This window comes from Pollicipes pollicipes, unplaced genomic scaffold, assembly GCF_011947565.3.
Source record: "Pollicipes pollicipes isolate AB1234 unplaced genomic scaffold, Ppol_2.1 Scaffold_7261;HRSCAF=8764_pilon_pilon_pilon, whole genome shotgun sequence".
Lineage (NCBI taxonomy): Eukaryota > Metazoa > Arthropoda > Thecostraca > Pollicipedomorpha > Pollicipedidae > Pollicipes > Pollicipes pollicipes.
The window spans coordinates 32,912,767-32,930,816 of record NW_023597054.1 but is presented as its reverse complement, the minus strand read 5'-3'; the positions used below and the strand labels follow the sequence as shown (position 1 = coordinate 32,930,816).

At 49.5% G+C, this 18,050-nt stretch overlaps 1 protein-coding gene across 1 annotated transcript; it reads right to left on the bottom strand.

Annotated features, from left to right (window-relative positions):
• Positions 1-1,598: 1,598 nt before the first annotated feature.
• On the bottom strand, positions 1,599-17,440 carry LOC119112609 (transmembrane protein 134). The gene is made up of 4 exons (XM_037236828.1): positions 17,326-17,440; positions 7,113-7,426; positions 5,601-5,751; positions 1,599-3,034 (listed from the first exon to the last, which is right to left on the bottom strand). The coding sequence occupies exons 2-4, from the start codon at positions 7,383-7,385 to the stop codon at positions 2,856-2,858; spliced, it is 603 nt and encodes a 200-aa protein (XP_037092723.1). The 5' UTR covers positions 7,386-7,426; positions 17,326-17,440; the 3' UTR covers positions 1,599-2,855.
• Between the last annotated feature and the right edge of the window lie 610 nt (positions 17,441-18,050).

The following is an 18,050-nucleotide window of genomic DNA, read 5'->3' as shown; positions in this document are numbered from 1 at the left end:
CTTTCCTCAATAATATCGCCTCCCAGGAAAAAATGATCACATAAAATCCAAGATCGTAGCGTATACTATCGCATCTTGATTGACTTTTGCTATTCGAATATGTAATGTAGGTAAGCCGGCGTAATTTAGTCGACATTTCTGTTGTACGTGAAACGCTTCAGTAGCACTGAATGTCATACCTTTACAAAACCCATCGTTTTGGTTACGGGTCACACCTGTAGTATGGCATAAGTTTGCGGAATGAAATTAAAGGCTTATAAAATTGCCATTTTTCGCCAATTCACATTCCTGAAGATTTCCTGCGCAGCATTGTTCGAAGAGAGGCCGGAGGGCCTCTCGGGACCAAAGACCAAAGGCCCGATGGGACCCAGATCCAGCCCCCACCCGTAGTACCACGGCCTGAAACGTCGTCTACTATACCACGACCTGAAACAAGGGCTTCCATTAAGTTCCGCTTATTAGGGTTTTCTATCCATATTATAAAGGGCCTTGACACGGAGCCAAACAGTTATCTCCATGTCGGTCTGAGCCCTCGAGACCCATTTCCCAGGCAGGGACGGGTTCGGGACCCGCGATTTGCAATGTTCGGGGTCCCTGACACAATGAGGAGCACCTGTGTCGGTCGGGGGTCACAGTGCCGGGGAGTGGCCCGAGTCGGCCAGGAGCGATGTTTGAGAGGGCCCGAAAAGGGCCCGAAGGGTCTTTTGAGAGGAAAGACCAAGGGGCCCATTGGAAAGCTAAATGGCTCATAGGGTAGGTCCCATTAAGGGCTCCCGCCCCTAGGGCCAGTGATATGAAATGTAATTTATGGGGACCCATGCACCGATTATGACCCCTGACACAGAGTGTTACTCTTTTCAGGCTGGAGGGGACAAACATCGAACATTTGCCTCCGCGTCGGTCTGAGCTCGCAGTGGGACCGCGCCACGGGCTTTTTGAATGTCCAAACGTATGCGCCCGTGCACGGTTGTGACCTGAACATCCACACACCGTGCATCACGCTCAGGCCCAGAAGGCAGTCACTGCTCCGCAGTCCTCCGTAGAGGCCATACGTGCACGCGGTCCACACGCAGCGCTGGTCCCAGGCACACCGCGGAAAGCCTGCCAATCGGCCATCCAGGGTCCGTAGACGGCCCGCCGCCCGCGTTTGTCGTCGGACGTCGGAAATACACTGGTATCATCGCTCAGCACCTCATGAGCGGGAAGTCATCTGAGTTCGCTGCGGTGCCAAGTACACGTACTACACGCACACACACGCACACACCCGGAAATCGGAAGAATCACGTCGCAGTTTCATGAATGCATGCACACATACCATGCATCCGTAAGGCAGCCGCGTGCGTGCGTGCGTGCGTGCATGTGTATGCGTATTATGGGGACTTTACGGCGCACTCAGCTACTGCGGTTGTATGGCGTCGCCTGCCTCTCACCCCAGCGGGGGCAGCGGGCACCGCGGGAATGGAACCCCGTACCTCTGGTTTCCGACGCGCCCAGCCTCACCACTACACTATCGGAAACTCCGTAAGGCAGCGGCCAGGCCGTTTCAGTTTATACCTTTCGTACAAAGACAAAACATCACCACGGGTAGTATATTGTAATTCATGGCAAGATAATACCATTCAAAAATAGCATGGTGGTATTTCATCACAGATTCACAACGCACATATAAATGCCGTGCATATCATGTACCAGCCTTACTCGCGACGGACGGGGCTGCAGACAAGGGAATGGTTCACCATCTCACCTCCAGTGGAGACTTTGGCAAGCCACTACAGGCGCAGGGTGACAACGGATGCGTACACCGAACAGTCCCTGTTCACACGAGATCATACCAGCGAGGCAGGCGACGAGAGAAACCGACGGTAGCCGGACGAGCGCACAGCTTAACCACCGTCAGTGGCGACCGGCGCGGTCAGCGCGGTGGCGGGGGCGACTCACGCATCAACGACAGACGGAGGCGCTGCGGCGGCTCTGAATGTGGCAGACGGGTGACAGACGCGGCCGGCGCTGCCACGGTCGGGACCGACGCCGCCGGGGCGGGTGAAGGGGCGTCATCAGCGGGATACCGAGGCGGTGACAGACGCCTCGTCGCGCCGTCCCGGCCCCGGGGGCAGAGCGGGGTGGCCGCGCGCCGGGTCAGTCGGTGCCGCACGACAGCCGGTCTGACCGGCGGCGCAGGTCTGCAGCAGGCCCCAGGGCTGGAGGACGGCTCCAGCAGGCGAGGGTCGAGCAGCAGAACTCTCACCGATTCGACGGCAATACGCGGCCATCAGCAACAGCCAGCTCACAACGGTGCTCGCCTGCGTACAACACTACACGGACAATGACACTGAGCAGCATGTGTGAAGCACCGCCTCCTTGCCGGCGCAGCCAGGTCATAGGGCCATCACGTGTCTATCGTCAGATCTGTCCCGGGGCGCTGACCCTCGGCAAGATAGATGGCTTCACGGTCGCTGCTCAACCGTTCAACGCAGGCGCACACCACGACCGCAGCACTTCTATCGAAAAACGCAGTAAAAACAAAAAATAATAATGCAAACAGTGCACTCACAATCACAGAACTCCCGAGATCAAAGAGCGCAGAAGCGTCTGCTGCACACGAGGTGCCACCAAAGCACATTTGTCACATACAGCACGCACACCAGTAGCACGGGGGAGAACGCATATCCACCCTGGCACGGTGCGAAGCCTCGACAGCTGGCCACGAGGCAGCCGGAGCGCAGCCGCCGTGAGCAGCGGCGTCCGAGCCCGCCCATAATATCACTGGTAGCCTCCGCGGGTCAGCGGCGGCGCCCGTCGACAGCGGAAGCTTGCGCTGTGAACCGGCGGCACGCTGCACCAGCACAGCTGCCGTCTCAGTTGAACAGCGGCAGCTGCTGGAAGCTGTAGCCGCGGCGGCCCTTGACCGCCAGATAGATGAAGGCGATGTGGTAGGCGCCGGGGATGAAGCACAGCGCGCCCGCCATGATGAACACGAAGCTCTGGAAGCCGGCGATCGGCACGGCCGCTATGATCACACCCGTCGCCAGCAGCACTGAAACAGCGTCACAAAACGACGTGACGACTAGCAGCGTCTTCGGCCGAGGGATACGTGGCACCACTGCGCATCACAGTGAGAAGTGAAAACATTTGCGGATACCTCTGGAGCCAGAGTATTCGCTAAAAAGAGCTTGGTGGTCACGCGAGCCGGCACCAAAGTTATGCTCCAAAAGTCCATACGACAATTTCATATGCAGCCTTCTAAAGCCAGGCAAAAGTCCGACGAATCTTGTCATGCCTTATCAGACTAACGCGGGGAAAGCACGCCAGGCCGTCCCGTCCTGGCCAGTTGTCAGCTGGCATTTTCATGACGGGCGAGCAAACCAATGCGCGCCTTCCGGGACTTGCAAGCCGCAAGAAAATGAGTGAGCATTCTTCTCCCCACGCCACGGATGCCCAGAGACTGGAGTTTACAGTGGCAGATGAGGCCGTAACTTCAAACTGGCATTCTGGAAACGTTAGCAAAACCAACTAACCGTGTCAGACTCAGAACGTGCCTGGTTCCCTGTATTCGTTCTCATTTCCATTGTTTCTTTCGACAAAACAAAACCCTGGCTCCTGGTTATCGGTGGTTTCTTAGCAGACCATGGGCCTGGTCCTTAGCTCTCATTGGTTGGTTCATGGCCCTGTCCTTCATAAGACCTAAAACTGTTGTTTCTAAGCTACACGCCCGCGAAGACGTGAAGAGATCTAACAGCCGTCAGCTGGCTCTGAATTAATGTTGCGTGGGGTAAGATAACGCAATCAAACAATGACGGATTGACGAGCACAATTACTAAATAGAAATCGCGTTGTCCATAGCAGCCACTACTTCTTATATATATGTCAATAGTTATATGTATGCTTATTTCATCAGATCTGTTGCTTGTTTCTATATATTTAATATGGAACATTCCCTTTAACGTAATTACATGCACACAAATTGTTCCAAATTTAGTTATCTGACGAACACCAGTTGGTCAAGGTTATCCGGTATGATCTGTGCTGTTGTTCGGCTCGGTGCTACCCATTTTCTATTGCCTTGGCCAACAGGGAAACATAGCGTGATATATCAGTTAATAAGACGCTGGGTCGAATACCGCCGCTATTTTACGTGCAATAGCACGCACTTTCCAATCATGTTGCTACGACGCTGTCGTGGGAGCTTACCATCACCTGTATTTGGCGCCACTGAGAGCTTATTTGGTTGGAGAGCACGTGTCATAACAGTCACCGGTAAGCAAGGACTTGTTGGCAAGCCCATTGTGTAGCAAAGAAGCGATGACTTTGGTCAACCTGAGGTTATTGTGGTGGGCAGCAATTTTTCACGTCGGCAAACGTTTCACTAACCAGACTTGGAGGTAAGCTTATGTTTCAAGTGGTAAAATTTGATGCTGGAGCCATTAACATCACACTAAATGGATGCAGAAAAACATAATGACCAGCTTCACTATGTGCATTCTCCATATTCCACTCTCCGAAGTGCGGCATTTGTTTGCAAGATCTCATTGTGACAGAGGTGCATCAAACAACGAAAATTAGGGACAGCTCTCTGAAATAATTAATGCACATTGCTTCTATCTATGTCATCGAATTAAACAGCTGATGTGTGCTCCCATATTGCCGGGTGGCTTCGGCACAACCAGTTCTAACGAAAGAAGTAGGTGTGAGTTAGCCATTTTCCCTGCTCCGCCTCCCAAACTATTTTAAAAGACTGTACCCACGAGGAGTACTTCGCTAATGTTGATCCCAGAAAACCAAGGCTTGTAAGCAGCAAGGACCAGAATCCTACCAGGATCCCTGGTAGGATTCCGGTCCTTGCTGCATGCTTTGTCATCACTCCAGCCTAGATATTAGTTCTTGTTGAATCCCAGCTTGACCCTGAGCTGCATCTTGGTTATTGCTGGATCTCTATGTTTTTTTCAGACTCGGTATTTGTTCTTACTGGATGTCTACATGTTCCAGGCTGAATCTTGGTTCTTGCTGCATCTTCCAACATCATGCTTTGAGACATAATGCCGGGCTGGAGCCTGGTTCCTGCTGGTTTTCTTGGCTTGGTATCAGATTAGATCTTGATTCTTGTCGGACCTTTCGGCTGTTGCCATGCTGGATCTTGTTTCCTGCTAGATCTCTCGACTTCATACGAGGCTGAATCCCTGATCTCGCAGGATCTTTCAGCTAAATGTGACGCAAGATCCTGGTTCTTGTTGGCTGCCTTGGCCTAATTCCAGCCTGGTTCATGTTTTTACCTAGTTTCGAAACCAGGAGCCGATTCCCGGGAAGAAATTTTGGGGACGAAGCACATGTCTGGCTCCAGTAAAACGTAAGTATTTCGAAAAATAGCAAATGTGCCACAGATAGATGAAAACTCCGATTAGCGACCTCTTCGCTGCTATGAGGCAACAGCCATGGTGCCTCGTCGCACAAACAAATGTTTCGTAAAGACAACTGAGCGCAACATTTTAGCCTATACGCTTATAACGCGCAGTATATTGGAGACCAAATGAGCACCGAGGCGCCCTTGGACACTTACGAATTCCAACGGGGACCAAATGAGCACCGAGGCGCCCTTGGGCACTTACGAATTCCAACTATCATCAGGCCGAACGCGCAGATGACGATTTTCTTGTTGTCCTGCACCTTGGGGTGCGACCACCACACGTCCGCCTGGGACGGCGGCAGGCCGTCCACCGAGCCCTGCCCGATCAGTGACTCGCTGTCGTGAGAGACGCTCTGAAAGGGCGGCCACAGTTCGTCAGTCCGGCAGCTTGGCAGTCCGTCAGGCCGGCAGTCCAGCAGTCCGGCAGTCCGGCAGCCCAGCAGTCCGTCAGGCCGTCAGCCCGTCAGCCCGGCAGGCCGGCTGTCCGTCAATCCGGCAGCTCGGCAGAACGGCAGTCCGTTCATCCGGCAGACTCGCAGACCCACAGTCCGACAGCTAGTCAGCCCGTCAGCCCGGCAGCCAGTCAGCCCGTCAGCTCAGCAATCCGTCAGCCCGTCAGCCCGTCGGCCCGTCAGTCCGTCAGTCCGTCAGTCTGTCAGCCAGCCTGTCCATCAGCCAATCAGCCAATCAGCCCGGCAGTCCATCAGTCTGGCAGCCAGTAAGCCTGTCAGTCCAGCAATCCGTCAGCCCGTCAGCCCGTCCGTGCGTCAGCCAGTCAGCCGCAGCCCGTCAGCCCGTCATTCCGTCAGCCAGCCAGTCCGTCAGCTAGTCAGCCCGTCAGCCAGTCAGTCCGTCAGCTAGTCAGTCCGTCAGTCCGTCAGTCCGGCAGCCCGTCAGTCCGATGGCCCGTCAGACCGGCAGCCCACCGTCCCCACTCCGCGGAGCATCAGTCCGTTGATGACGGCCAGCGGGGCACTGACGGGCCGCCTAGTGACGTAAGGGTCCAGAAGCCCACTCACGACCACCACCTACTTTGCCATCAGTGGTCGAGGTAATCAGCATGAAAGGCGTATCACACATTGCAACGTATTACGACACCTTGCGTATTAATTCTGATCCACCACAGCTGACAAACCTGCAGCCAACACGCACTACAATGAACTATGTTACTTACCCCTAGCAACATTTGTGAAAATAAAGAAAGGTCATTTAACAGCCATTTCCATTTCATTATTCAAACTACCAATGCCATTCAACAGTTCAAAGCAATCAATCTATACATCGGTGCACTGCTATTTATAATTCGATTGAGTCAAAAATACTCAACTACATAACAAATAAATCCCATTCTAATCCAAGTGGTCAGGACCAAGTACACGTAGCGGTATTCATATCAGCCAGTACATACAGGTATGCCGCCATGGGGAGGGCCAATGGGGAGGGGTGGGGCTGACCCAAGAGATTTACGCCAGGTACTGGGCGATTTCGCCAGAATTTGGTCGCTGTTCGCACAATTTTGGACATATGATGTTTCGCTCACCACCTGAGCAAACTTGTTCCCCCAAAATGTCCGTTAAAAATGACAAAGAAAATGCTAAATAACAAATTACCGCACGCACGCACGCACACAGCCAGTCTGCAAGTCCCTGGCACCAGCCCAGAGCCACACTACCGCACCGCGGGTGAGTGACTGGCGCACCCCGACCATACTCACATCATCGAACGACCGATCGTGGCCCTTGGGTCCGCCTGGACAGAAGTGCACGGCAGGGTCCAGCAGGGCAGCCGACGGGTTGGCGCTGGCCAGGTGGCCACCAACCGTCGAGCCGCGCGCCGGCTGCGGCGAGCGGACCCGGTACTTCTCGCTCGAGTTCAGCGGCTTCGTCTCCATGGTGGAGCCATACAGTCGGATGGCGTCCTCTGGCTCCTCTTCAAAGGCATCCTCGATAGTGAAATGTTTTGGCTTCGCCCAGCCAAACGCTGCCATACTGCTGGTATCTTGCGATCTAGATCCCGTTTCTTGTATGTCTGAAAGAAAGCCATGTCTTACGCCAAATCCGGAAAGCGCGCAGACATATGATGTGGGTAAACTGCACTTCGATGCGTCGTGAAATAAAAACCAAACTATTCCAGTTAGAAATTGACGTACCTCTTCTACTGGAAGACGTGCGTAACATATGGATATGTATGCATGCTTATACGTGATATACGCATAATGCATGCACAACTTATATAAGTGTATATATATATATATATATATATATATATATATATATATCATAATGGAACATCCATGAATAGCAAGAAGCAGTAAAAACCTGACAGCAAGGACAGACGTCGCTATCATTTACGCAGTTGGTCACGTTTCGATACCTTGTGCAACATCATCAGGACAAGGGCACAAACGTACAATCAAATATGCGTACATTTAACCGACATAGGTAGACACGTAAGTCACAGGTAGCACAATCCAGGCCCCTGTCAGCGCTGCGTAAAGTACCATTCACGTGAAGCCGAAGAGATCAAACAATTTCCGCAACCTTGACTCACGTCGATGCACGTTGTTTGCTTTTGGGGTCTCCCAAACATGTGGCCACGGTTGTGGCCGCAGTTGCGGCCCAACTATAACCTCTCTATGAAACGTCTGGTGACAACCGAGTGGGCATCATTCAGTAGGAAAGAGCAGTTTTGTCAATCGAGAAAAAACGTGAAGGCAAAAGCATGCGCACATTGTAGAGATATTCACGGAGAACCTCAAAAGGAACTGATCGGCCGCGGGCATGGTCGTGGCCACGATAGCGGCCAAAGTCTAACTTTCACACCATTCCATATAATTGGACAAAAATGATGCAAGTAGAATTCTCTGCATGCCGGTATCAATCGAGGAAAGTTTTAAGTCAATCAAACAAGCGATATGCTATTAAGAACTACCTCAAGCTTAGGCAGTTGTGGCGTACGTCTAACTTCTGTACATGCCGTTTCATTGGCATGAATTGCACACCGTTCGATTGGAAATCTCGAATTTAATTATCGATACAATCTGAGAGAAAACTATGCATTTTACGAGATATTCAAGAGCAACAATACAAAATCGCCCACAAGTGCAAGTGCAGCGCATTTTGTTTAGCAGGCGCGGACGCGCTACCAATTGCGGAAAACCAGAAAAACCTAACGACAGGTGAGAAATCGAGATATTGCGTGACACTCTGCTGCGAGTGAAGAGCGAAGAAAAATCGCATTTGCACGCCACATACAGGTATATTTAAGAACGGAGTTGCAAAACATATGACGACATTTATGATCATGCTACAGTGAGCAACCACAATTTTCTTATAGAGAATGGTTCACATTTGAAGATCTTGGATATACCGTCGTGATGAAACAAGCTCGCTTATAATTGTAAGTATACTTTTTGGCAGAAAAGACTGCTCTAGAGAACACAACTTCTCTGTTTAATAAGTACGCTCCTCGACATGTTATTGTTCGATTACGCACCTTGCACAACACTGACAGACAATTGAGGGCCGGGATATCTGGAAATCATGCTCACAAGCGTCAGATATGAACCACTCGAACATTGTCTTTTCTCGACCCTGATCGCCGCATGGGTTACTAATCGGCAGGATCTGAATGGCGTTATCATGACGTCATGAATGACGAGGTGACCTGAAATAATCTCCCCCATTTCTGGGCGTATAGCCCAGAAACTAAAGGGGTTTATGTCTTAAGAAGGATAGAGCTGCGATATGTACCAAAAGGTCTTCAGGGTGACTTTTTCAATTAAAAACACCCTAAAAATACGGAACACTCCTTTTACCCCTCGCCCAGACACGGAGGGGGGGGGGGGGGTTGATGCACCCCTCAAGTCTTTTGGGGTTACCTCGCCAGCATGTTGTGCAATCGCATCCGAATTTTCAGTAACCTATGGGGCACCCATTATGCGTGTTTTCAAAAACGTGCTCCTCGCTTTCTTGGTGTCCGCGCAGTAGCGGTTATTGAGGATCACGGCACGGCGATCTACGGTCGGCGGGCGGCAACCGGTGATGTCGCGGGACGTGCGCGGGCGGGCCGGTATTGCAGCATTAAATGGAATGTTCCACAATCAAAGATATCGACGCAAACATCCTACATGACTAAACAAACCCACTTATAACTATTGATAGAAATTTAAGTACAATGCTGCTCAAGACAACACAATTTCTGTTTAATAAATATGCTCCTCGATATGTCATTGTTTGATTACGTCATCATGCCTCACAAAACGATGATTCAAAATATCTGGAAATCGTGCTCACTAACGCCCGATATGAATGACTAGACCATTTTATTTTTATTGGCCCCGATCGTCGCATGACTTATGGAATGGCAGAATTTGAATAATTGTGACATTTGTTGACATTGTAACACACAAACATTATGACCTCACTGATGCCAAGGTGACCTTCAAATACTCTCCCCGACATTGTCTTCCAATCTTCGCGCACCAACGTAAATGGCTGGCCCCGGCTCTGTCACCGCTAGGGAAGTGAGCCCTCAGACTCATGCCGGCACGGAGCCGACTGTACGACACTGGTCGTGCCTGACCCGACATATACGACCTTATAGACACTCAGGGGTCACCAATCGGCGCAAAGGGCCTCCTGAGTCATTTCAAGACCCATCTCGCGGGCCGGGTCTCTGAATAAGACTCCGGCCAGCACATCGTGCCTTTGGGCCCTTCAATCTGGCCCTCGATCACCGGTCCCGGTGAGCCCCCAGAAACTCTTCGCGCTTCTCGAACACTGCCTACGGTCGACTCGGGGTACCTTGCCAACACAAGGTCCCTGTTAAGCACAATATGTGCGCCTGACAGACGGTGGGTCCCTGACCAATGTAAATTGCTGGCACCGACTCTGTCCCTGCTTGGAAAATGGGCCCTCAGACCAATATCAATACGGAGCCGACTGTAAGGTAGCGGTGATGTCTGACCAACGTATAGGCCCTTACCGACTCAAGAGCCCCCGCTCGGCGCAAAGGGCCCTCCCACAGAGCCCTTGGATTCCCGAACCCCCCAAATTTCCTGGTTTTCCGGGGCCCGAGGGCCCGGAACCCCGATCCACGCATGCTCTCCAGCCATGGGAGGCAGCATGGCGGGGGCAAACCCGGAAGGGGGGGGGGCGTCCCCCCTTTAGACCCGCATTTTTCGTCATAGATGTCTAAAAATTTTACATTAGCATTCACGATGAATAGCACAGGGGAGATAGACGTATATAAATGTTTTGAAGCATTTATCGCATAACCAAGTCAAATTGTCATGCGACCTAGGATATGTCACTGACCTCACTCACCATGGCATCAGCATGCCAGTTACAAAGCGTCATCATTTAGTCAGAGTGCATACTTTCTACGGGGACGAAACGTAGGTTAGTTTATTGGACCCTTGCTTTTCGAGAAACCTTTCTACGATGTTTGTCCCTAAGCCTCCCAGCCAAAGAAGCTCGGCTGGGACGCTAATCAATCACTGAATAAGCTTCGGGTTAGTATTATGGTCTTGTCCAACAACAAATAGTCCTGTTATATTCCAACCGAAGTATCAGGGAGCTTGCGCTCTTACGTTGTTTCAAAGAGTTTAGCGACATACAGTATGCATACATCCGTCATCCACCATCACGGCCGAGTACACTTATGACGTCATCAGCCCTAACAGCAGACTGACCGGACGTCTTTACCTGTGGTCACTGGGGCTTGACCAGAATTACACGAGACCCCTCTTCGTGCAAATAGGGCAGCTTGAAAGAAACACAAAAAAAAACAAAAACAAATCACGCGACAAAAGACGTTTTAGACTCCGTATAACGAACAAGCTACCTTGGACTCCTGTCATGGACTCCATGCCATAATTACGTCGATGACCAGACCATTATATTCCGACCACGATATGCAGACCCCATGGCATTCAACGTCAGCTTTTATTGTTGAAAACGAAGTGATTTCAAAATTCCAAAATCTACAGAATTGCTGCAACGCCTTGATACGGAAGCTTTTTTTACGTGAAGTGAGTGTCACACGCAAGTGAATGGTCTCGGATAGGCGAAGGGTCCATTGTTGTTAAGGGTACATACAGCATTCTTTATAACCAAGACCCTTCATGTCTAATGGTGTGAACTGTGATCGTTGCCATCTCTAGCTATGACCAATAACTGAAATCCTATTGCATTGTACCTTTGTCCCTTGTTCTGATGATAAACAGTGGATTTAAATTTTGCTAATCAGATCAATGATAGGGACTGCTGTCGTCAATACGTTGCTGCGTCATACACGCACGCATATATATATATATATATATATATATATATATATATATATATACATATATCTACATAGCAGCTTCTTGTACGTTTCCTCGACTATATGAATTAAATTTTCGTTGTTTTCGATAAAGTCGCATTCAAGATAGTCTGAGTCGAACTCAAGATAAAATCTGTCGAGGTGTGATGGAGGATGCGGGACCCGGCAGCGTTTTCAAGCCGCGTGCCTATGTGGAAGGCGGATACTCGGACACCTTTTTAAGGGACCCCGTGCGGCTGGCAATAGCGCACGCATGGTCGGAGGGGTCGGATGCAACAAGGATTCCACCTGCACTCTTAAGCAAGACCCACGAGAGGCAGGCCCGTGAAATCGAGGGGACCAGTCACTGTCAAGCGTTGAGCTGGTGGCAGCCCGGGTCCGAGAAAAGTTACTACCGGCTGAGAAGAGGCGTGCTGTTTTGCATCAGTTTTACGAGCTGAAGACGACCCAAGCAGATGATCAGCACACGTTTGTCTGCAAGCTACACGCGCTGGTGAGGGCTCGATGCCTGACCTGAGCTCTGAAGGCCCGATCAGCTGGCGTTGGAGCGAATCTCGCGAGCTGTGCCATCTTAGTGGCGACTACAGGTCCTGAATTGCGGTGCTGTAATGGCGGAGTCTGATTGGGCGTTCAGAAAGGACCAAGACGACGGAACGACTACAGCGAGGCAGGACAGGTGCTCCAGCTCTAGTTCGAGGCGTCGAGGCATCAAGAGACGTTAAGACGTTGGGGCGCAAAGGCATTGAGTGCTCCCCGTGTGGAGGCAGGGGTCACATTAAACGTCAGCACCACTCCCGACCCCCGCAAACTCAGAGGTCGGTGGGGTGGGTCGAGGGAAAGTGCGTGCTGTGCTCAGGATAGAAAGAGCAGATGCACAAGCAGATCTTCAAAGAAGTACTTCAAGCATCCTAAGTGACGAGTTGGCAAGCGAGCTGCGCCTGGATTTTACACCCATAGATGATCGTTTCAGTGTAGCAAAACGCATCAACGATCAGCGATGGGAGGAGTGCAGGTTCATCTGGAAGCTGGTGCAGTGGCTTCGTTGCATAACTTCGTTGTTGCTCGTGACCTAACCGACTCCATCCTTCTAGTCACGGATATTCTGCAGGGAGTGGGGGGGGGGGGGGGGCGGCGATTGAGAGCAGTTCAACGGAGCTGGTGATCAGGGGAAGCAGGCCTCCAAATCAACAGCTGGTGGCGCCGAGAAGCCTAATGCCATGTGCTCCCAGATCCGAGATGTTCATCAGTGTCCAGCGAGCGTCTGAAGAGAAGGCAGTCGTCTTCAGTCCTGAAGAAACTGAAGTAGTAACAATGGCATCAGCAGTTCAACTGGCGCATCGGGCTGTGCGGAACAGTGTAGCTCACCGAGCCGGTCATAAAGAACTCGTGATCACAGCTAGGACTGTTCTGGGAAGAGAAGAGCCTGCTCAGTCTTCCGCATCATGCGACAAGGCCTCTGCTGTGTTGATGTCGGGGCCACCCTACCAGACGATTCTCATCAGCCTAATTAGACTAGAGAGCGGTTCCCGCAGGTTCCGAAGGAGCTCCAAGGGGTGTTTTTCAAGGACCTAGCGATGTTGGAGTCTACACAGGATCTCACCAGCTGGCGACCAACACGGACGGAGCAAGACTATCAAGCGGACGTTCTATCATACTCCTTTGCATCTACGACATCAGTTAAAGGGGCAGCTGCATCAACTGGAAGAGCAAAGCCTGATCGAACCATCGTCCTCGCCACAGGCACCATTACTGGTACTGGCAAGAAAGACGAACGGGAGCCCGAGGCTGTGCCGTGACTGCCGAGCACTCAACCAAGTCATCAAGCACGAATTGTAACCCCTGCCAAGGATGAAGGGCTTGCTCGAGATGACAGAAAGCATCTTCGATCATCTTCATTGAGCATCTTCACTGTCTTGGGCCGGTGTGCTGCCTACTGGGCCATCCCAGCAGAAGAGGAGCCTCGTGAAGTCACAGCCTTCACTACCGCCTTTGATATTCACTAGTGGACAAGAAAGCCATTTGGGTTGGAAACCAGCCCTGGCTGTTTTCAGCACATCATGGCAAACTTCTTAAAGCACATGAGCTGGGAGCATGAGCTTTGACAGAGTGAGGCTGCCGTGATGCTCTGAACAGCGTCATCTAAAGGCCCTGTGGCGCCGGCTCACCACGATTCAGCACCTGTTGACCGGCAGGATTTATCTGGAGCAAAGCTGGGTGACGGATGAGGCAGCAGGATAATTTCAAGAGACAGACACCGTCTGGTGTCCAAGCTTCCGAGCAGAGGGGCGTGAAGGGCAAGCTTCAACTAAAGTTCGAAGGACCATACGAAATGGCGGATTGCAAACTGCTGCAGACCTACTACATCAAAAGATGGCAGATGGCGGAGGCGACGCCGCTACAGACGGCAGATGTGCCGCCGCAGCAGACACGGTTCTAGAAGAATTCCTGCTTTTGGCATGGCCCAGGTTGTGCAGTGAAGACACTGTAAAGTTGTGGGCTGAGGTGGTTCTGGGATTTGCTTATATGGGTTGGTGCAGGTGGTTTGGCTTGTCAAAGTGGATTTTTATGGGTTGCACTGAAAAATAAAAGTATCAAAAAGCTGATGTACCCCTAAAAATAGGCAATCACAAATATCTATAACCAAGAACCATAAGCAGACAAAGTTCAAAGGAAGCAGAGCAGAAACAGACCAAGGAGCTGACCCCAGGCCACCACCAGTTATTCTCATTATTCACTGAATACAAGTAGTCATGCATATTTTCAATGAAAACTTCTGCAGGAGGCCATGTCTGTTACTTAAGTGCTGCTGTGCAGATAGTGTAGTGGTTAGCATGTCTGCAGAAGCTATCGCCCATCTGGGAAACCAGAGGTACAGGGTTTGGTTCCCAGTGGTGCCTGCCCTTTCTGCCAGGGTGAGAGGCAGGTGATGTCCCAATGCCTCAGCAGCTGAGGGTGTTGTAAAGCCCCAATGACACCCAGACACATACTTTGGTGCTGTGTTGCAGCTGGTTGGCAGATTCAGGCTATCGCTATTGGTACTGAGACCATGAGGCTAAATGGCTACATGCATGTTAACATGATGATGATGATGATTTGGGCTTTGGGGCGCACCAACTACGTTGGTCATATGGCGCCCATAACCTATGCATGTTAACATGCTTTATTTTTGCTTCACCTCAACAGCCAAGTCTCAAATTATCAATAGTGCATAATGAATCCCCAATAACAATACCCATTGCCAGGATAAAAGGAGTGCACCCAATGGGCACACAATGAACTGTGCTACTCTCCTATTGTCAGGGGCATGATATTGGTGATGAAGCACCTCATACAGATAGCTAGCTTTCACACCTCTTTACGCATGCATTGACTGACCCCACATTTTGAGTTTAAGAGCTGCCTTTTCATATCAGAACATTATTTTCAGCCCATAAATTCTCACAAGTTGAGTTTGCAACACCCACAAGCAAATTTTGATTGCCTACCCCACATCATGTTGACAGGAAGAATTCACAAAATCATCAAAGTAAAAAATGAGAGGCCACTTACACTGCAATGCTACTAACTGTTCAGCATGCATTGGGCACTGCTGACTGTTCATGAGCTATTTCATGTTTTCAGGATATATGGATAGATAAAAAAGAAGCTGAAGGTATGTTTACCATTGTAAGTGGCTCTTGGGTAACAAGTTAAACTGGCTTGAATTCTCTCATGCTGCCTTCATGGTTCATAATTCTGATTGGTGTCTTACTATCTAGGAATTAGCAGAAGTTTGGAACATGCTCATTTAGATTTACCATCTACTGTCATCAAACATCTGGCATATCTACTAATCTCACTCCATAATTGCAAATTGGTGACTTGTATTGATTATTGAGCACTTGATCAGCCTCAAAGGAAACAGTGAAAATATGCAATAAGTGTAGTGACAGGTGTGATGATGCATGTACATCTCCTTCATGGCTATTTGCAATATTGACATTGTCACATATGGTTGTCAATAACTAACATTAATGTTCTTATTCATGTGTTGTCAAGAGCTCTTAGAAATATATGATTGTTCATGCTAAATGTGAGAGACTCTAAGAATATCACCAAATGCTCTCACTAGGTGTTTAAGGTACTTTTATAACATTCAATAGTATTGGCATAAGGTTTCAATTAGGGAGGCAAGTTATAAGTGTGGTACAAGGGGGCTGATGGAGCAGCACTGATGAACTTGTCAATTATCTTAAAGGCTTGGTGACTGAAACAAAGTGGCCATGCCATGACTGATCTTTTTTCATTAATACATGGCACATTGAAAAGTTTTATATAGATTTATAAGCTGGACTGGAATGGCCCTATTTAACCAGTGAAGTTACACTCTTAGCAATAAGCAAGGCCTCGGAGGTAGTCTAATCATACCATCTTTCTTGCAAAACTCGTGACAGTTTCTATCAGAAAAATCCATATGGCATGGTAGTTACCTGACTATTAATATTGCCTTTATTGTTGCTTGCCTTTTGTGATAAGCTGCAGCTAGGAATCACTGGAGCTCAAGTTCCTTCCTCAATATATAAATAGCTCCAGCCCCTGCATAGGGCAGACCAAAATGTATATTTCATGAGCAACTGGCTAGAATTTGCCTTCCATGATGTTACACCAGCTAATGCTGAAGTGCTACTTGATGGGGTTCTACAGCAATAGCTCATTAGTGCTAATATAAAGTCTCCTGCTTACAGGAGTGCTATGACATTACTTCTACTACAAATGCTCATCAACATTAGTGCTATGCAACAAAAGGTACACTGCAAAAACTCACTTTCTCATTGCTTCCATAACAAATACTTATAGTCATTACTTAACCACCACCCCTGTTCTACCGCAAAAACATATATGCAATGTTAGTGCTAGTCAACAAACCTCACAATTTAAATATTCATGCTTGTCACTATTTCTACTGCAAAGACATGGAGTCATGACTTACACACACAACTTTACTTCTAATGCAAACACATCCATGAGATGTAAGTGCAATGTGACAAAACTTTTCTGACAAAATCTTATCTGTAATTACCTCTCCTGAAAAGTTTAATACCTGCCCCTTCTGCACAGCTTCTACTAAAGATTTAGACACAACACTAGTGCTATAGCACAGGCTTATAGCCAAGCTGCCATGGAAAAAATAATGTTTAACTTTTAGAAGCATAGTCTGTTGCATAGCACTCATGTTGCATTTAAGTCTTTGCAGTGGAAGAAATATTGTGTGTTACTTCAGTATGTGTACATGACTCATTCCATAGCACTGCTGTCGATGATGATGATTTGGGGTTTTAGGGCGCATCGACTGCTGCAGGTAATGCAGCGCCCATTCTGCTGTCGATGTTTTTTTGACATAGCACAGCTGTTGACATACAAATGAGATGGTGGCCACCACACAGTCAGCATAAATATCCATCTACTAGGCTGGGCGCCTACACATCTGGGAATTCAGTTAGTTCACATTTTTGAGAAGAATCATCACCGTGAGCGGTCCACGCATCACAGTGGTAAAACTGATAACACTGTATACCATACTCATATACCCAAAAAACTATGAGCTATGTATAGACACCTACCTCAGAGTCCAATCAACCCTGCCATCTGGGGTCCCACAAAGTGCGTAGGACCTATCATAAATATATTACGACCGTGATTGCACCGCGTTGGTCCTGGGCACCCACGCACGCATTCGCATCGCCAACAGCGTTGCCGTTTTCGCCTTGGTGAGCGTACCAGACAGATCTGCAAAATAACCTGGTTTGCAAACCAGCGTACCCGAAAGGTGTCTAAAATGTACCAGGTTTGCGAGTCAGCGCACCATGGGACTTGTTGGCCGCGTGCGGGACTTAATCTTAAGTGTTTTAATTATCAGCTGCTCGAATGACGTTTCAGGAATCAGGCACGATAGACGTTTCTAATGCAAAGTTTTTCTTTTCTTTTCTAAATATCGTCAAAAGCGCAAAGCGTATTTATGGTGTGAGGAGCAGTGGCGGATCCGGAGGGGGTCGGATCCAGGGCCGCAAAAGGACCAAAAGGCTCTGAATGGGCCCAAAGCCTGCCTTCTTCCATGATAAAAAAGCTTAAAATTGGGAATTTTAAGCCTCATCACGCTGTCCATGGGGCTCTTTGCTGTTTCCGAGGGACCTCATACACCCACTTGCAGAGTCATTGCGATCGTTCAGGAGCCGTCCACGTTGCCCTCAATGTCTTTGCATTTGCTCGGAGGGACCTGCACTGTTGCTGGGCCCTTTTTACTAGCGTGCCGGTGCGCTCTTGTCAACCAGGGTCTGTCCATGGATTC